Here is a 17,051-nt window from a genome sequence, read left to right as displayed (position 1 = left end):
GTCTGTCTGTCTGTCTGTCTGAAGGGATCTAGAGATTTTGAGAAGCCAAGGAAAACTGAAGCTGTTCTGGTGGCTTGTGGTGACCCAACACCTTACTAAGACACTTAATGTTTTTTTTTTTTTGTACACTCTCTTTGCACTTCTAACCTATTTCTGGGCCTCAGTTTGCCTCTCTCTCTTTTTTCATCTCTGTCTTTTTCTCTCTCAGATACGAACACACACACCAACACACACAAAACCACTAGAAGGACAATAATGGTACATACTGTGGGATGGATGCTAGTGGTTAACCAGACACTAACTCCAGCAGAGAACTTTGCTGTCATTTTGGCTTTGTGCCGTGGTAATGACATTGTCTCTGGGGTGTGGTTGGCTGAGATCAAAGGGTTACTCTATGTGCCAAGTCCCCAACAAGAAATGAGCTGCCCCCTCTATATCTCTGTTGATCCTGTCAAGCAAAAGAATCTTGTCGTAGTGATTTAGTATCATGGTCCGTGCAACTTTACTTGCTGTAAATTTAGTATACCAGGAATGGGTGAAGAGAAAATGTGTGTGTTGTAACCACATTGTGAAGGCTATGTAACCCAAGAGCCTTTCCAACAGCAGCTAAGCTCCTGACAGGGTCACCCTTAAGCTTATTTATGCATAGTCACTCAACGGTCTCAACAGTTGTGTCTTAAGAAAAGATACTATGTCGCAACATGCCTTACATTTATACCTTAGTGACTTAAAGAAGAAATTATGCAAATTATTATGATTAAGTAGAGTCCTAGCACAATTAAAACATTTTCTACCCCACAGATTCAATGTATTCACTTAATTCATTCATTGTAATGTGCCATTACAAATGACAAGATTGGCTGACTTCTGACAGCCTTGTTGGCCTTAAAGTGGCAAGTAATTCCATGGTAATGAACTGAGTATAACCATTCATCTGCTTTCTATTGCTGTGTAAGTCCTAGCAAGTGTCAAGCTCTTCCACAAAATTGTTGCTAATGTAGCTATTCCATACATTTTTGTGATTTCAGAAAAATTGGTGCTGACCTGAACGTTAAGAGCAAGAAAAAACAAAGGTAACTACAGTATGCTGGTTTCACCACACTTAAACCAGTATTTATTTCTGTAGACCAATTAAACCCCAAGAATTATGCTGAAAACTTGTCTATATCCTTACACACTTCCCCGATGGTATGCAGACTACACTTATTTATCTGTTACCCGCAGAAGGCATACTTCTCATTCATATAGCAACATCCAGCTATGTTCCAACACAACATAAGCTGTACAAGCTGCAATAAGGTGACTGTATGAGCTGAGTTCATACTCTTTTTCCATGTCAAATGTAAAGTACACAAGAAGCAATCCATCTTGTGTTGCCTCCCTTGAATACAGAAAGTAAGCCCTGCACCCCAGCCGCAGTTGCCATTTTTCAATCTTCACCGTTTTAATACTGATGACAGTCATTTCAAAGTTCCCAAACAATTCACCACCCCAACTGCTTTCTAGCTCCCTGTCAAGGGCAATATCTGAGTCTGAATCAGCAAAGCCACAGTGCTTTTGGCAGACTACACTGCTCAGAAAAATGACATCAAAATATCAACAAAGATTGTAGATTAGTATACCATCACAAGTAACTTTGCAGCTCTGAGGCTTGGACTTTGGTTCTCCTGGGTGTTATCATATCAAATGCCTATTAGCCATTCCCATCCTTCTCCATCAAAAAAATCCAACCCCTTATGTAAGCAATCACCAACAAACTCAGAAAACTAAAATAAAGTATGATAGATGGTAAGATAGAGAATGCAATCCAGATGCCTAAAAAATTACTATTCATTGGGCACTCTATGGTTGATTCCTAGCTGGCATCACAGCCGATTGTCGGCAAAACAGTTATTAAAATACCAGCTGCAAGGCATAACCAAAAGCTCCTTCAAAGTAGGTAACATCTTCAATAACCTTGTTTTGCTACTGATCAGCTACTGTGGTATTTTATATGTTGTTCCAAAGTGGCCACATTTAAACTGGAGCCATGCAAGCCTACTGCCTGTTCTTCATCTCCCGAACTAATCCTCACATGCCTCATCTGTGGCATGAGCCTTCAGGACAGTCACCATAGCCACATGCATGCAATTGTACAATTGCTTAGAAGCATTGCCTGAATGAGAATCTCAACTCAGTTATTTGGGGCCTTGTTATGTTATCAGTTTTCCAAGAGGGACCACCATAAGCAAACAAGTGTGCATGATTGTGTGTGCATTTTGTGCGAGCAGTTTTTGGTGTGTGTGTGTGTGTGTGTGTGTGTTTGTGTGTGTGTGGATGTGTGCATATGCTCGCAACTGCAAGGACACAGTGTAATCAATGTTCATTAGGAGTTGAAGAGATGGCATTTGATGCTCCACGTTATTGGAGTGGAAAAATAAATGTCAGTGATTACATGTACATGGACTGATGTTGGTAAGAGGAATGGGCTTTGAGGAAACAGTTTTTGATGTAACCGTGTATCTACACACTTTTCAACTCACAATGTATTGGATAGATAACAAAGTGTGTGAGAATTTACACAGAGTGAATAGAGGAGATGAAGAGGCAGAGAGAGGTAGTGACAAGACCATTGTGTTTTGTTAACCTGTGTTTGCATATTTTCCACACATGCACATGCACTTGTGTGTCCACATAGAGTATACAGTCAGTGGCCTTGTAATGAGGTGATCTCACCACATTTGACCCTTGGGGAACAGTGTGTTCTCCACAGTAAAAGTGCTTTTTGTATGAACAATGTGTCTTTCACAGCAGAAATCCTTTCTTTATGGTTACATGGACATGTTCCACTGGTGTCTCATTCCTCTCAGAGAATAAACCATCTGCACTGTTGTTGGTTGGAACTCTTTTTCGCTCAGACAGAAGTGGTGCCATATAAATATCACATGCATTAAAGGGTGTCTACCTTTGTTTTTCGTAATCCTTGCCAAAGTGTTCTTGAGCAAGGCAGCTGACCACAGCTGTTCAAGAATTCCTAGTTCATTGGCCTTGTAAAATGCATCATCAGCAGTGAGAACAAGCTCTGCAGCCAACATCACACACTTCCAACATCACACACATGCCTCTGAAGAGAGAGCACTGTCAGTGAAGGGGTGTGAAGCCTAACAACTTTAACACAACGTCTCTCCTTTGCAGGGATATGAGCTTACAATTTAACAACGGATATTGGTGTCACTCAAAGCAAGATACTGCAGAATCTTTGTTTTAGCATTTTAATACCCTGAAATCTATTAAGGAACTGCACAATAATGAATTCAAATTACAAATAGGGCATTAAAGGAGATAGTATACTTCAGCAACATGCCTTAGCTTTGACAATCCATATAAGAAGAGGAGATTAAATCCGACTGAGCCAAATGCACTTCTATGTGTCCCAAGCTTTGTGTGTGTGTGTGTACATGAACATATTCCTCACCCTTATGTTTTGGGCAATCAGCCCCTTTCTATGTTGCAACGGCAACAGATCAATGCTTCCACCAGGCTTAGTTGGAATCAATGGCTTCTTCTTTCGTCTTCAATAAGCATTACTTTAATGAGAGCAGCAAACTTCTGCACTCACCCTGGGAGACATCTAATTAAATGTCCCAATTGCTAAAATCACTTAACTTGCAAACAAGCAAAATAAGTTATTTAGCATTTGTCTCCCAAAAATTGAGGCTTCATTAACATCAATATGTAAATTGATTAATGGTTTGGAAAGCAATAATACCAAATCACCAACAAATCAAAGACCATGCTCTGAGCACTGAAGGAGAATGCCTATTTGTAATGACCAATTTATGATCTGATTTGTTGACTGACTTGTTGATAGGTTGGTTAATAAGATATTTGATTTCATGTCTTTTTTCATTAATTTTAATACTTGTTAACGTCTGATGTGAAACAATTACATCGGTTTTTCACATTTAACTGAGATAAACTGTAATGTGTAATAATCACACATATTTAAACAAATGCAAAAATGTATCACAAATTCCATAACGTGTGTATATATATACACTGCATACAGGGCAAACTGTGTATGGCCTTACCTTAGTAACAGCAGGGTATCCAGCAGCCACCTCACCAGAGCAGTAGGGCTTCTTCTCATGGGAAACTTCGACAGTGGAGGCCCACTGGTCGAGGAAACCATTGGGGGTGTAGAGGCCACAATCTCTCACGCCTGTCTCTCGCTCAAAGTCCTCACACACCCCATCACCATCATAGTAATAACACATGCTTGGCTCCTCTGCAGGTGAACAGAAAACAGAAAACAGCTGTACTTTCAAACACATCTTTCTGTGTGTTTTACCTGTGTAGAACAAGTTACTTTTTCAGTACAGTTATTATTGTATTGAGTACAGTTAAAATATCAGTCGGTTCTCCATATCCCCCGCCATCGGATAGCATTTGTAACCTTATCTCTATTATTTAGAAGGTGATGAGGGAGAGGACCAGATAAACATGGGGGAAAGAGGTAAAGGATAAAAACTTCATGGAAAAAGAAGGATCAACTCTTGTGTGACGATCTACAAACAGAGATGAGAGAATATGTTAACATCGGGAAGAAGAAGGACACAAACACAAAGAATGAAAGGGAGAGAGTGATAAAATGAGATTGAGAGAGACAAACGCAGAGGAAAGAGGGAGGTAGGGGGAACCAGACAAAGTCAAGAGGTAAAGAAAGATACAGCCGTAATTTTTACAGATGTCCCACCCGGAGTTTAGGTCTGGAACTGGAAGCTTATGGACTGGAGGAGAGGGGAGCAGAGCAGGGAGGTTGCCTGGGCCTCATTGCTCTCAGCTCTCAGCTAAAGCAGTGTCAGCCGGTGGGGTTCCAGTTAGGGGGAAAGGCGGCATTCTGTGCCAAGTTGGCTGGGGCCTCCTCCTCGAAATTCCAGCCCTCTCCAGCACAGCCAAAAACTCAAGTCAGTTCTGTGCTCTGGCAATGGTGAAACAAGGGGCTACTGAGGGGGCATACAGAATACGCTCCCGCCACTCACTCAGTAGGAACAGAAGAAGGGAAGGAGTGAGAGTGAGTCGAGAGGAAGCTCAAACAGTGGCTTGTGAAAGCTGAAGAAGTAATAGGTAGAACGTGAGCTAAAGAGAGAAAAGGAGAAAAAGGGATGGAAAAGGAGAAAGAAAGAGTACAGTATTTGAATTTGGACAGGGATAGAATAAACAGATAACGGAAAAAGTGCAAAGGTGATCGAGTGCAAGAGCAAAAAGAAGAGAGCTCTACAGTTCGAGAAAGAACCAGAGGGATGAGATGAACAAGACGGATAGACAGAGAGAGAAAAGAAAGGTCCAGAGCCTGTCTAAACAAACTATACCTGTTTTTTTGTTGTTGTTTGTTTGGTGGGTTTTTTGTGTTTTTTCCAAGACAGAACCACAAGCTACATTGTCAATATGTCAAAGCAGGGCAGATCTGACCTTCTCAAACCATCACTTTTGTGGTAGCAGGAATATGAGATTGCATTTCTTTTATGCTTTATCTGCACCTGTGTTTACTATGGCTAGAAGCCCTATTGAGAAAAGACCACTGGGATTGTAACGCCAGGTGGGGTCATGTGAGAACTTGTCGATTTCGTCAATTCCAGATATAATTCGGCTCAATCGTGTGAATAGCCTATTAAAGCCCATCCAGACCGTAGCACCCTGGCCCTGTTGTATACTTACTGTCAATTCTCCATCCAACTCTCTCTTTCACTATCCAACACACTGACAAGCAGGCACTCTCTCACACATACAGACAGATGGACAGAAGGTCCCATCATTATAGTGTCAGATTTCTGTGCAAAACTACAACTATGTCAGACAGTGTCAGACACACACAAAACACACACACACACACCCCTGAGCACTGCAGTTGGTGGAAAAGCAGCACAGCCAATGCAGTCATCCAGCAATCTGACACGGATTAAGTGGCCACTTCACAGAGGCTCACACGTGTGTGCATTCATGTACTGTACATTCACAAACACACACACACATACAATCACAACAGGTTGGTAAAGTGATTGTAAAACAGTGGGAAAACTGGACAAGAACCAATCCATCTATTTATTGAAAAAAAAAAAACATATGAGATGCAATGATTTCCAGATTTTTTTTTAAACAGGAATTCAAAGTGATTATATCTATGATATATTTATTCTTTTGAGAAGGGCATGACGTACTTGGATAAAAGATGCCTTCACGTCAAATCTGTCCATTCACAAAGTTAGCCTCTGTGTCTCATTGACAACTATGCAGCCTTTCTTAAATCCAAACAGAAAATAATATCAGGGCAGAGAAGAACCCAGAATTAAAATGTTACGTAAGAAACTGGCGGTCAAATTTTAACTTGATAAATGTTAACACATGTCCATATTACAAGCCATTTACACATATGATATATTATTTGCACACATCCCACTGTGTTAGTCCTGAATACATTTACTACACAAGCAACTCCTTGATACATGTCACACGAGGTAAACTGAAGGTAAACAAACTCTCTTCTATTTCCAGTATTTTCCTCAACAGCAATCCAGAGAAATAAACCAGGGAGCAAGCATTCCTATTACAACTTTGACAACATATGACTTACCAATACAATTGAAGAAGGGCTCTTTCTTGCACTGACTGGAGCAGCCGTCCCCATTCATAGAGTTCATATCATCACATTCTTCTCCTTTGGAACTAAAACAGCAGGAGGCATTACTCAGAAAACATACACATACACATTACCAAACTGATTTAGGGTTGTTTTCTGTATGAAAAAGGAGACACACGCACATCTGTATGGATGTAGTTTAGTACATACATTTTGATCATGTGAGTGTAGGTGCCTATTACCTCTGGATGCGTCCATCACCACAGTAGTGTTCCCCCAATTCATGCACTAGAGGTGGGGAGGGTTCACTCTCGCTCCGGCCAGAGATAGTTTGGACCTGGTAGGTGTACACAACATGTGGCATCACATCCCTGCACAAAGAGAGGCAAAAATCCCAGTGAGTCCACATATTTCGGGATAATGTGAAGCCTTGAAGGAATGTCTGGTAAAGAATCACATATGGGGGGAAAAAACAGTGAAAGCTTGTATATTAAAAAAGGGCCTCGGACCAGTCCTGTGGAGGTTGATAGGATCTGTTTGCTAGAGATTAAGTGTGTATTATAGAAATAGTTTGGTAACTAAAGTATCGCTAGCCAACACAGTTAAAAACATCTGTCTCAGCACACACTTCCGCACATCTACCTATCCAGTCATACACTGATATGGCTGCGTTTACCCATTTTGGGTCCAGCTTTCTTTTTTGTTTCCTTATCATAGTGATTCAAAGAACCATCATGATGAATACACAATGGACAGGAGAAATATTGGGGGACTACTCACTTTGCCGGTGTAAGTCGCCATGATGGTTTCTTGAGTCACCATGATAAGGAAGTCTGAAATAAAAGTCTGAAAGGAAAAAAAAACATAAATGAGAAAACCAAAACCATAAACAAAAAAAATCAAAGCTGTAAATGAGAAACCAAAGCCATAAACAAAGCAACAAAACAAAACTCAAGAAAAGAAAACTGTCACTGAGAAACAACAACAGTGCAAGTGAGGGTGCTGTCATGACATCAGTTCTCCTGTTTTTATCATTATGTTTTTATCATCATCATTGCTTACTTTTTTCTCTCTGATCTGTGGTTTGCCTTTACATGTTACTTGTATTACCATATGTTTTAATAGTTCCTGTTGGATTCTGGCCCTGTTTTAACTATGGGCAGGTTTACTAGTTCCTGTAAGCCATTGATCAAGTGAATGGCACACATTATGGGTCTCTTCAGACTCATCAAAAATCTTCTGTTTTAATTGCTCAGAAACATGGAGCTGAGGCAAGTAGCCTGTTTTACGAATCCACATTTTGTGTTGTTTCATGTTAACAACTTTCTTAACAGGAAATGGAACTAAGAAGGAAGGTAACACAAAAAACATGTAAAGGCAAGCAAATAATCTGAGAGTTTATGTATGTATTTATCTATTTTTGACTGTTATGAACGATAAAAACAGGATAACTGATTTTCAAATCAGCACTCTCATTTGCAACTGTATTGTTAACAGTTTTCTTTCTGTTTTGACTTTTTTTTTCCTTTTGCTTATAGTTATGGTTTCTCATTTCTAGTTTTGATTTGTCGTTTATGGTTATGGTTTCTCCTTCATGGTTTTCTTTTTTGGCTTTCAGAGTTTTAGTCCATTGTGCATGTGTTTTTGTGAGCATATGTGTAAACAACACTGAAGACCAAGGTTAAGACATATGTTCTAATTTTGATTCAGACATGCGTCACAATTAATTTTACAATGTATGTTATGAACGCCCTAAACGTTCATGGATTAAAAAACATTTTTAATGCCGTTATCTCGAGATCATGTTGTGGCGCACTCTTATTGATCTTATGAAGTGTATATTATTGTTAACTTGAAAAATCGGCCATAGATAAATTAACCCATTATTACGAGAAAATAACCTTTGTTATCCAGAGGTAACAAAATAATTAACTCACGATCTCGAGATTACGGCATTAAAAAAATGTTTAGGGTTACATTATTTTGTGAATTCTATATTACATTATGCATTGACTGTCTGAATATTGACATGTCACAATTTCCATTTATTGTCATGTATTGGTGTAGTTGTAATTGTGTTTTGTTTGAATGGAAGGTGATGACTATGGTTAATTACAAAGACGAATCCAGTTACCTTACCTATTACAGACAAATTAATGAAATTGATGGGGTTTTTTTTTACAAAAAACAACATATTTTACTGTTTATTTACAGTTTACAGTAATATTTATGATGTGCTCGTGTGAAGTTTCTTCATGCTGGAAAAATATACTTTGACCAATGGACTGCAAAAGGAACTGTTCCAAAAGCTAACATAACAATAATTATCGACTATGAACTTCTAGCAATTCTTTTATAATCTTATTTAATTTAATCTAGAACACAATATGGAATTAAAAAATATCAGTAATAAAGTTTCAAAGTTTCAAAAAATCACGGCAGTTTCATTTTTGGTATGCGTTAGTATGACAGGAATAGTAGAGAACATGAGCAAGTGTAATGGATGCTGTATGTTCTCTCTGTTAGAGGATAGGAATCCATAATTGTTGCGTATAATCATGGCTAGTATTAGTTAAGTACATAGCAACAATCAGGTATAAGGGTGGGGAACAACATCAAATGAGGATAAATAAGACCAATAGGTTAGCTATAGATCATTACATACGGATCATCATGTACCATAAACCAAATGATTGAATGCCCTCTGCAATGCTGTACATGTAGTGACAAGCATGCAGGGATACTGTACTGCTCACACGAGTACCAGGGCATTCATGGATTCATATGCCCATTACACAAAGCAACTCACACACGGACCCATATATACATACATGCTGGCACACACACACAAAATACCTTTGGTATTAGTAACCCATTGCCAGCCAACTGTGGGCTTTGAACTCAAATAGTGAACAGGCATGAACCACAGTTCTCACTGCCGTCGCATATAATGCTAATGGTGAGTGCAATGCAATACCAGCAGCAAACATTGCTCTGGTACCACAAAGGCTTCACCAATGGCCAAAGCTTGAGTCAGCAATCAAACCAAGAAAGTGTTTGAATGATGTGCAGGAAAGCCATAGGCTTTGATAAACTCAAACCAATCAATTTAACATGTTTAATTAGGCAAACTAGTGAATAAGAGGCTGACTAATAACAGGGTTGGTGGTTCAATGCCTGGCTCCTGTCCAAATGTGTTCTTGGGCAAGAAACTGAATCCCAAGTTGCTTTCATGGTAGCTCCATCACCATTGGTGTCTTAGTGTGTGTGAATGGCTAAATTAGAGCACTTAATGGACATTAAGGTAGAAAAGCACTATATAAGTGCATTCCAGGAACACCAGAATGTTATTAAATGTTTAATCAAAGAGGAAGGAATTCAACATACCCATGTACAAACATATAATAATACAAATACTGCATTGCATGGGAGTTGTACAAGTGTGTGTTTGGTGTTTGCTTGCATGTATACATGCTCTCATGTTCTTCATCTAGTTATTCATGTTAAAATACACAAACAAAAGATTTACAACAGGAAAGGTTATTTTTTTCATGACACTTCATGGTCCATGGCTTTTGTTTTTGTTTCCCTCATCTTCATTTCTCCATTTCTCCTGTGTTTGTTCATCATATTCCCAGCAGATGAAAGTAGACTAAGTTCAAGTTAGCTGTGCTGTCCTAAATATGAAAAAAATGATGGACCTAAAGATCAAGTAACAAAATGAATTTCCCCACAGCAAAATGTGTGCCTAGGATTAGGTATTTATGTTGGCTTTATTATTATCAACACAGAATGTTTGACCTGACATACTCTCTTTTATATTACAGTATGTCCTGTTCTGCAATGTTGGCTCATGCTGATGCAACTCCAGGCTACACTCAAACATGCCCCCTCTAATTGAATTAGTTTAGCCCCTGGAAAAGTCAAGCTGTGGGAGACTTTATCTTTGAGGAGAGCAAATACACAGAATAGACGGAAAGAAAAGTGAAACAGATATTGCTGTGCAGCAAGGCAGCACATGAATTTCCTTCTTGTGGATAATGAGAAATTCTGGCTATCATACTGTAGGTAAACCAATGCACAAAAAAATAATTGCACTGCTGGATCGGGCAACACTGAGAGACATGGTCATGCAAAGATAGGCAGGAACAAAGAGACAAGTGGCTAGATCCGTCTGAGGAGGAGATAAACGGGGAGTAGAACAGGAAAATACATCGAGCAAATCCATGGGAAAAACAATCAACTGAAAGAAGAGATATGAAAAGGGAGGAGTAAATGATGACTTCTAAAATAAGGTCTAGAGAAGTTGCATATATATAGGGCAGGGGGACCTCTGTGGAAAAAATGATGAGGTAATATTCATCTATTTCAAATTACGCTGAAGTTTATTCCATCGGTCTTCCCACGAGTAGTGAGAATCAAGATAGTGTTCTCCCAATAGCTTTGAGTCAGCTGATGTTTACTTACTCCTGCTGCACCCAGTTATTGGGGATTTGGTGACCATAGAACCCTGAAAAATGACAACATGGTTCACAATTTTCCTGTGAAGCTATGTCTTGCAGTCCTGGGAATAATGACGGTCCTCTTTCAGAAGCAAAAGTGGAAGTAGCGTGATGTTGGTGTACCGCCACAAAAGTCTTAGGGGGAAAGCTGAGGTGGATGACAACCAAGGTCTATTAGACCACAGGTTGTGGTTTGCGTCCACAGTCCACTTTGATTTTCTTTTGCAAGTCTGTTTAGGCTAAGAACTGAAAACCAGTGAGCCGTGTCAATAGCAGCCTACTGCAAACACTTTAGACCTGTTAAAGTCTTAGGTCGACTGAACAGCTCCAGAAGTTTTTGCACTAAAAGTCCTTTCCTTACCTTTAAGGTTCATTGCTTCAATTTAAAACACCAATCACTGGACTCTGCCAGACCTATACCATCCTAAAATATTTCTCCAGACTACACCAAGGATCGCTAACTGTCCCTCACTCTATCAAAGTGCCTGCAGGCCTTGATTCTACACTCGTCTGCCCTGTCACACTTGAGGGCACTGTGGCCTTTCTCTGTGGTCCCAGATAAAATGTCTCCGAGCATGGCATCTAGATAAACCTTTCCTATGCATAGGACTCCATCAGAACACAACAGAACTTCTCAAATCTAACTGTTTAGGTCTGTATAGCCTTCTGAGTTACATGATTACTCATAACACAGATAGCGCCTCATTCACAAAGCAAACAAAAAGCTAGTCATTGCCCCTATCAAAGCTATCAAATGGTTTCTTCATCCTGTTCTGGACTGAAAGTGAAAGTATGCTGCTAAGCAAATATGTTACCTGGGTGTCATGCAGCTTTGGTTATACAGGTTCAATAGTGCTACTCCTAATAGCGATGACAACTGTTTAAACATGGCTTTCACTCTGTTCCCAATTAGTTGCCAGTGATAGACATGACTTCTGACAGTCAATCAGACTTTATAAGACCACACTTTCATCTGTTACTTATTAGATATGATATGTAACTGATCTGATACTCATACTAGGACTTTACTCTAGTCACAGACAATGTGTCACGTGACAAGATTTCATCATTGGTGCCTCTTTGTGCATCCAGACACTCTTCTTAAGACCCCTGTAGGAAGAGAGGTTTTTATCTTGGCTTGCACTCAAAGTCAGGCACAAGGCACCGTATATGCCTTTCAGAGGTGTTTTGATAGCAGCAGGTGATTACACATGGAAGCATGTGCTAATGTATGTGCCTGCTACTAAGAGTGTTGGTGTGTGTCTGTGTTCATCTGTGTGTGTTCCTGCCTTCAATTATGTGTGCACAAGGCTTATGTGTGAGCATGCATATGGATGTGTTTCCGTTCTGTAGCTGTTTGTTGTTCTTGGCTGAGAGATCCCAGATGAGAAAAGCAGATAAATTTAAGGACGTTGAGAAAATATCATAGATTGAGCCTGCAAGAACAACAAACAGGGCAATACTCCTTTTGTCAGTGTGGCAGCTGACATGGATTTGAGGTTTTACTGCTATTCATTTTACACTACAGTATGTCTAAGAAACTAATGATACATGTTTAGAGAGGTACTTTAGAGAGAGGTCTAAAAAAGGGAATTGAATTGAGCCAGGAGATCATTTTAATGCCAAATGCATGCATTTATCGTCTGTTTTGCTATAGCTATATCAACAGTTTGCGTTTGCATTAAGAGCTGCTGCTACATCATCAATTAAATTAAACTAAAGACAGAAAGATATCCCAGTCCTCCCTGACCACTTACCTCAATCATGGCTTCCATCCAGCTAACCCCCAAACCCTTACTTGCACTACAATACATATCATTGGTATTCCCCAACATATGCAAATACATAAATACTACAAAGGTAAAGTTTGTTGTTAATAATGCATTGGCCTGCTAAGTGTATAATTCTTATCTTGACACAAAAAAGAAAAAAGTGATCTCCAGTGCAGCCTCTGCCCAAGAAATTCAACCTTCTTCTTGAACATCCACACTAACAAACCTGCCAACACACTTTTGATATCCAATTTCTTAGACTAGTCCTGATTTATTCCTATATAATTTGTCTGTTTCCTATGCTGGAGAAAAGCTGGTGAGTGCACCAGACATCCCATGACTCCCCATGAGGACTACACTATTCACTCTGTCTGCAACTCATGAATGGTTCATATCAGGAGGATTACGCAAGGCCAATATCCTATAGGGAAGGGGAGCGGGTGGTGTGGTGGTGTGGGGGGGTTGAGGGATTGGCCTGATATGAAAAGAAGAAATTGTTAAGAAGTAAAATCAATGAGTGATGAGAGGGAATGAAAAAAATAAAGTGTTGCCAAGACCTTCATAGTTTCCAATACTGGCAATAAAACTAAAAGTTTGCCTACTAATATTAAATTCAAAATAAGTACAGATTAAATTTGAAATACACTTAATTATTTACATTGCTAATTAACCAAAACTGTCTTAACGAATAAAACATTTTTCCATGTACCACCCAAACAAATATTAAGTCGGCTCTACACTTAAGGACGTGGTATGCTCAAAAAGAACTACTTTGCATGACGTGTTGTCCAACCACATCAGTAGGCAAAAGTGTCACTCACCTGGCCAATCATTGTGTGAAAGGGACATGAAAGTTGGATTTTTAGTTACAGAAAGTTACAAAAATTGTAGGACACAGTAGAGTCAGAGTATCTGGGCTGCTTTTCTGGTACGCACAGAGGGTACCTGCTGGAGCACAGGGCTATGTTTCACAATTACCCAGAAAGTGTGTAGCACAAAAACATAAACAAGCAGATCTTGCATCTTCTTTTTAAGAGGAAACATTAGGTAAACTGAGTTCTCAAGCAGCAGCAGACTTGTCAGCAGAGTAGCTAAGGGATGGATGGGGGAAGAGTTTTGCAGAACCAAGTCAGATTACAGAGGGGCTGTGGGGTAGTGATGCTAGGGGAGCTTCCCTCTCTCTCTCTTTTGGCTGGGAGCTCTCTTCACATCAGCTCTGAGATAGGCTTTGACTGAATGACAGCTCTGAAGCCCATGTCAGGAAGAGGATTAGCCCATGGGCTGGGGTACATCAGAGGCATAGGGTCAAACTAACCCAATCCTCTTTATATTTTCTCTACCCCCTAATGTTCTCCTTCATCACCTATTGGCCTCCATGAGCCTAGCAGTGATTTACCCCCAACTGGTCCAACCTTCCACCCCTGCGTCTCCTCTTCACTTCACCATTCTTACTCCCCACCGTAATTTACTCTGTCAATCTGACCTCCCAGCCCTTAGCCATTCCAAACAAACCACCACCCATGGATGAAGACAAAGGAGCCTGTCAGTTGTCCTTTTGTTCAGTTTGCACCAGCTCAGGTGAAGGCCAGTGGTCTGACTGAGGTCGAGATCACCCCCTCGTCAAGACCCTATCCAGCCCCGTGGAAACATGTTGCATGAAGAAGCAGCATGCTGTGTGGTCAACAAAAGCATTTTAGTAGCTGGAGCAAGGCGATCAAACAGAGCACTTAACATTGGATTTGTGGCATGCCAAAACATCTGAGTGAACTTTGCTCTTTACTCCACCATGTCAAAGGCTATGTGTCTTCTGAGAGTGTTATGGGCCATTATCTTAGCCATCAAACCCCCATCACAAAAAATAACATCTCTGACTAATTTCTGACTCTTGGTTCTCCTGTTGCATTTATCATTTTGTCTGAATAATTTGTTTGTTGAAAAATACCACAGTAGTACTACGCACTGGAACATTTTTGCATTTCATTTCTTTTGTCTGAGTAGTCCCATGACATGCAAACAGAACCCAGAACATAGTAATATACTCACATATTTCCTCCCCTACATATGTATCATAATATTTATGTTTAAATTAAACAAAATACATCATATATTTTGTGTTGTTGTTACACTTATTATCCATGTAAATAAGTTAAAGATTTTGATTGCTCAAACATACATACTACAAAACGTCTCTGACCAGAGACAAAGAGACAAGATCCCATATGTTCTCACAACAGAAAATAGTCAGCCAGTGCCACTGACCACTACCACTGGAATGCAACCACAGCTAGTGAAATATACCACAGCAGCAAAACTACCTACAGTACATCAATAATCACTGAAGTGTGCCAAAACCCCCAAATAAATATATCCCTACTGCAGACAGCCTTCCATAGACACTGCAATTCAACCAGGAAGTTGTGTACAGACCTGGAATTTAGGTATCATCACTGCATCTTGCATAACATGCATACTCACCCTTTCGCCTCTTATCAAGCACTTTCCTTCTCATGTGAACCACGCTGACAGCACGATTGTGAGATGGCATAACACACAGCAGTGCCATGTATAGCACAATCTTTCTCGTGTCAGCACATTCCATGAAAGCAAAGCACTAAACTCTCACCACAGTGTGCAGATAATACCTTTAACAAGCCATCTGTTTGCCTTTGCTTCATGGAACATGGGAAAAAACAAATGTGAGCAACAATTGACCTGTGACTTAGGAAACAAATGTTGGGCTGCAGATTTGAAACTGCAAAAGCAGTAATGGCTTGTTAGTGCTCCTGGGGGTATTGAAAAGGATATCTGGTACTACAAGAACATATTTTTGTGAATAGTTTCCACAGATAGATAAACACCTTCTCCTCTCAATCCCTAATTACATCACACTAAAGAAAGGAAGCTAGAAGTTGACGGCTCAGCAATTAATATAACTTCTAAAAGAAAATACTATAAAAAAAAACTATGAAACCAAAGCATGCCCAACTTATTGTATGGCTTTCTTCTTCTTTGTCAAACCATGAGAAAACCTAAACCTTTATTCTATATGTTATTTAGAGATCATATTAAGTTTGCAGGTAGCTGAGACAGAGCCAGTCAGTGATGACTAAAGTAGATCTTAGTGCACTCATACAAGAATATTCACCTACCAGGTCACTCACCTGTCTGTATATCGGCGGGTAGGTTCATTCAACATCAGACCATGTGGTGCATGGGTAAAGGGTGGTTGGCGCAACAGGCGGTAATGTAGTGGTTGGCAATGCCTACAAAGTGTGCAGTCTGCCTTGGATGCCAAGAGGGTGGCATCAATCTCTAGGTGTTGTTCCATAGTGAAAAACTGTACCCCATACACCTCCTCCTCTATGTCCAGCTTAAGAGTCAGTGGGGTGTCACAGAAGACATTACTGGGGCCCAATGAAATGTTATTCCCACTGACAGTCAGTAGCAAGATGTTGTGGATTGCTGGCAGTGCTGTTTCCTCAGGGCTGAAGAAGGTGACCCACACAGTCAGGGAGTCTGGTACGAGCGGGTAGTGGAACTCTAGCTGAAGCATGCAGCCCTGGAGAGGGCACTCCGACAGACCGACAACACCTTGCTCGATCCCTGCATTGGGGCTCCAGGTGCGCACACTTGGCTCACAAGCCTGCTCCACATCTGGAGGGCCTGTGGGAAAAAAATATAAAAAAGAGACACAGTGTTATACATGCAACATGTAAACAACAACAACAACAACCTCAAATAATCCACATATACACACATACAACAAAACCATTAAATATAAATCATGTGCTATAAGCAAAAGCCATTTCCTATGCAAACATAATGAATGATTGTTAAATTACATAAATACATTAAATGTGTTATGCTACAGGTCCTTGAATTCCTCAAAGGATGCACAAAACAAAATGATGCTGGTGAGAAAGTCATTTTAAATTATAATGCCAGTAGCATTTTAATGAGAGATGACAGATCAAGGATTTGCATCAGTGATCCTTTTAGTGTATCTACACTTCTTGCAACATCAAGGTAGAGGTGAAACTGAGAGGTCATTGTGAGTCCATCTGCAGAGGAAAGGCAGAGCTGAGGTGTGTACCTTCTGAGAGGGGCCTGTGCAGGGTTCTCACTTCAGCGCAGTCATTACAACCTCTAACAGTCACACTC

General features: G+C 40.1%; 1 protein-coding gene across 1 annotated transcript in view; it reads right to left on the bottom strand.

The window, feature by feature from the left end:
* Positions 1-17,051, bottom strand: part of pappaa (pregnancy-associated plasma protein A, pappalysin 1a) — an 87,410-nt gene that overhangs the window by 45,814 nt on the left and 24,545 nt on the right. Inside the window, exons 7-10 of the mRNA XM_035667726.1 lie at positions 16,052-16,553; positions 6,859-6,987; positions 6,611-6,702; positions 4,071-4,267 (exon numbers count right to left, since the gene is read on the bottom strand). Of these exons, the coding sequence (XP_035523619.1) occupies positions 4,071-4,267; positions 6,611-6,702; positions 6,859-6,987; positions 16,052-16,553 (920 nt within the window). The remainder of the gene's footprint in view (positions 1-4,070; positions 4,268-6,610; positions 6,703-6,858; positions 6,988-16,051; positions 16,554-17,051) is intronic.

The sequence above is a fragment of the Morone saxatilis genome, unplaced genomic scaffold, assembly GCF_004916995.1.
Source record: "Morone saxatilis isolate NCDOM2014 unplaced genomic scaffold, NCSU_SB_2.0 Contig21, whole genome shotgun sequence".
In the NCBI taxonomy this organism is placed as follows: domain Eukaryota; kingdom Metazoa; phylum Chordata; class Actinopteri; family Moronidae; genus Morone; species Morone saxatilis.
Note: the sequence above shows the minus strand (reverse complement) of the source record. Positions and strands in the feature narration are given on the sequence as shown.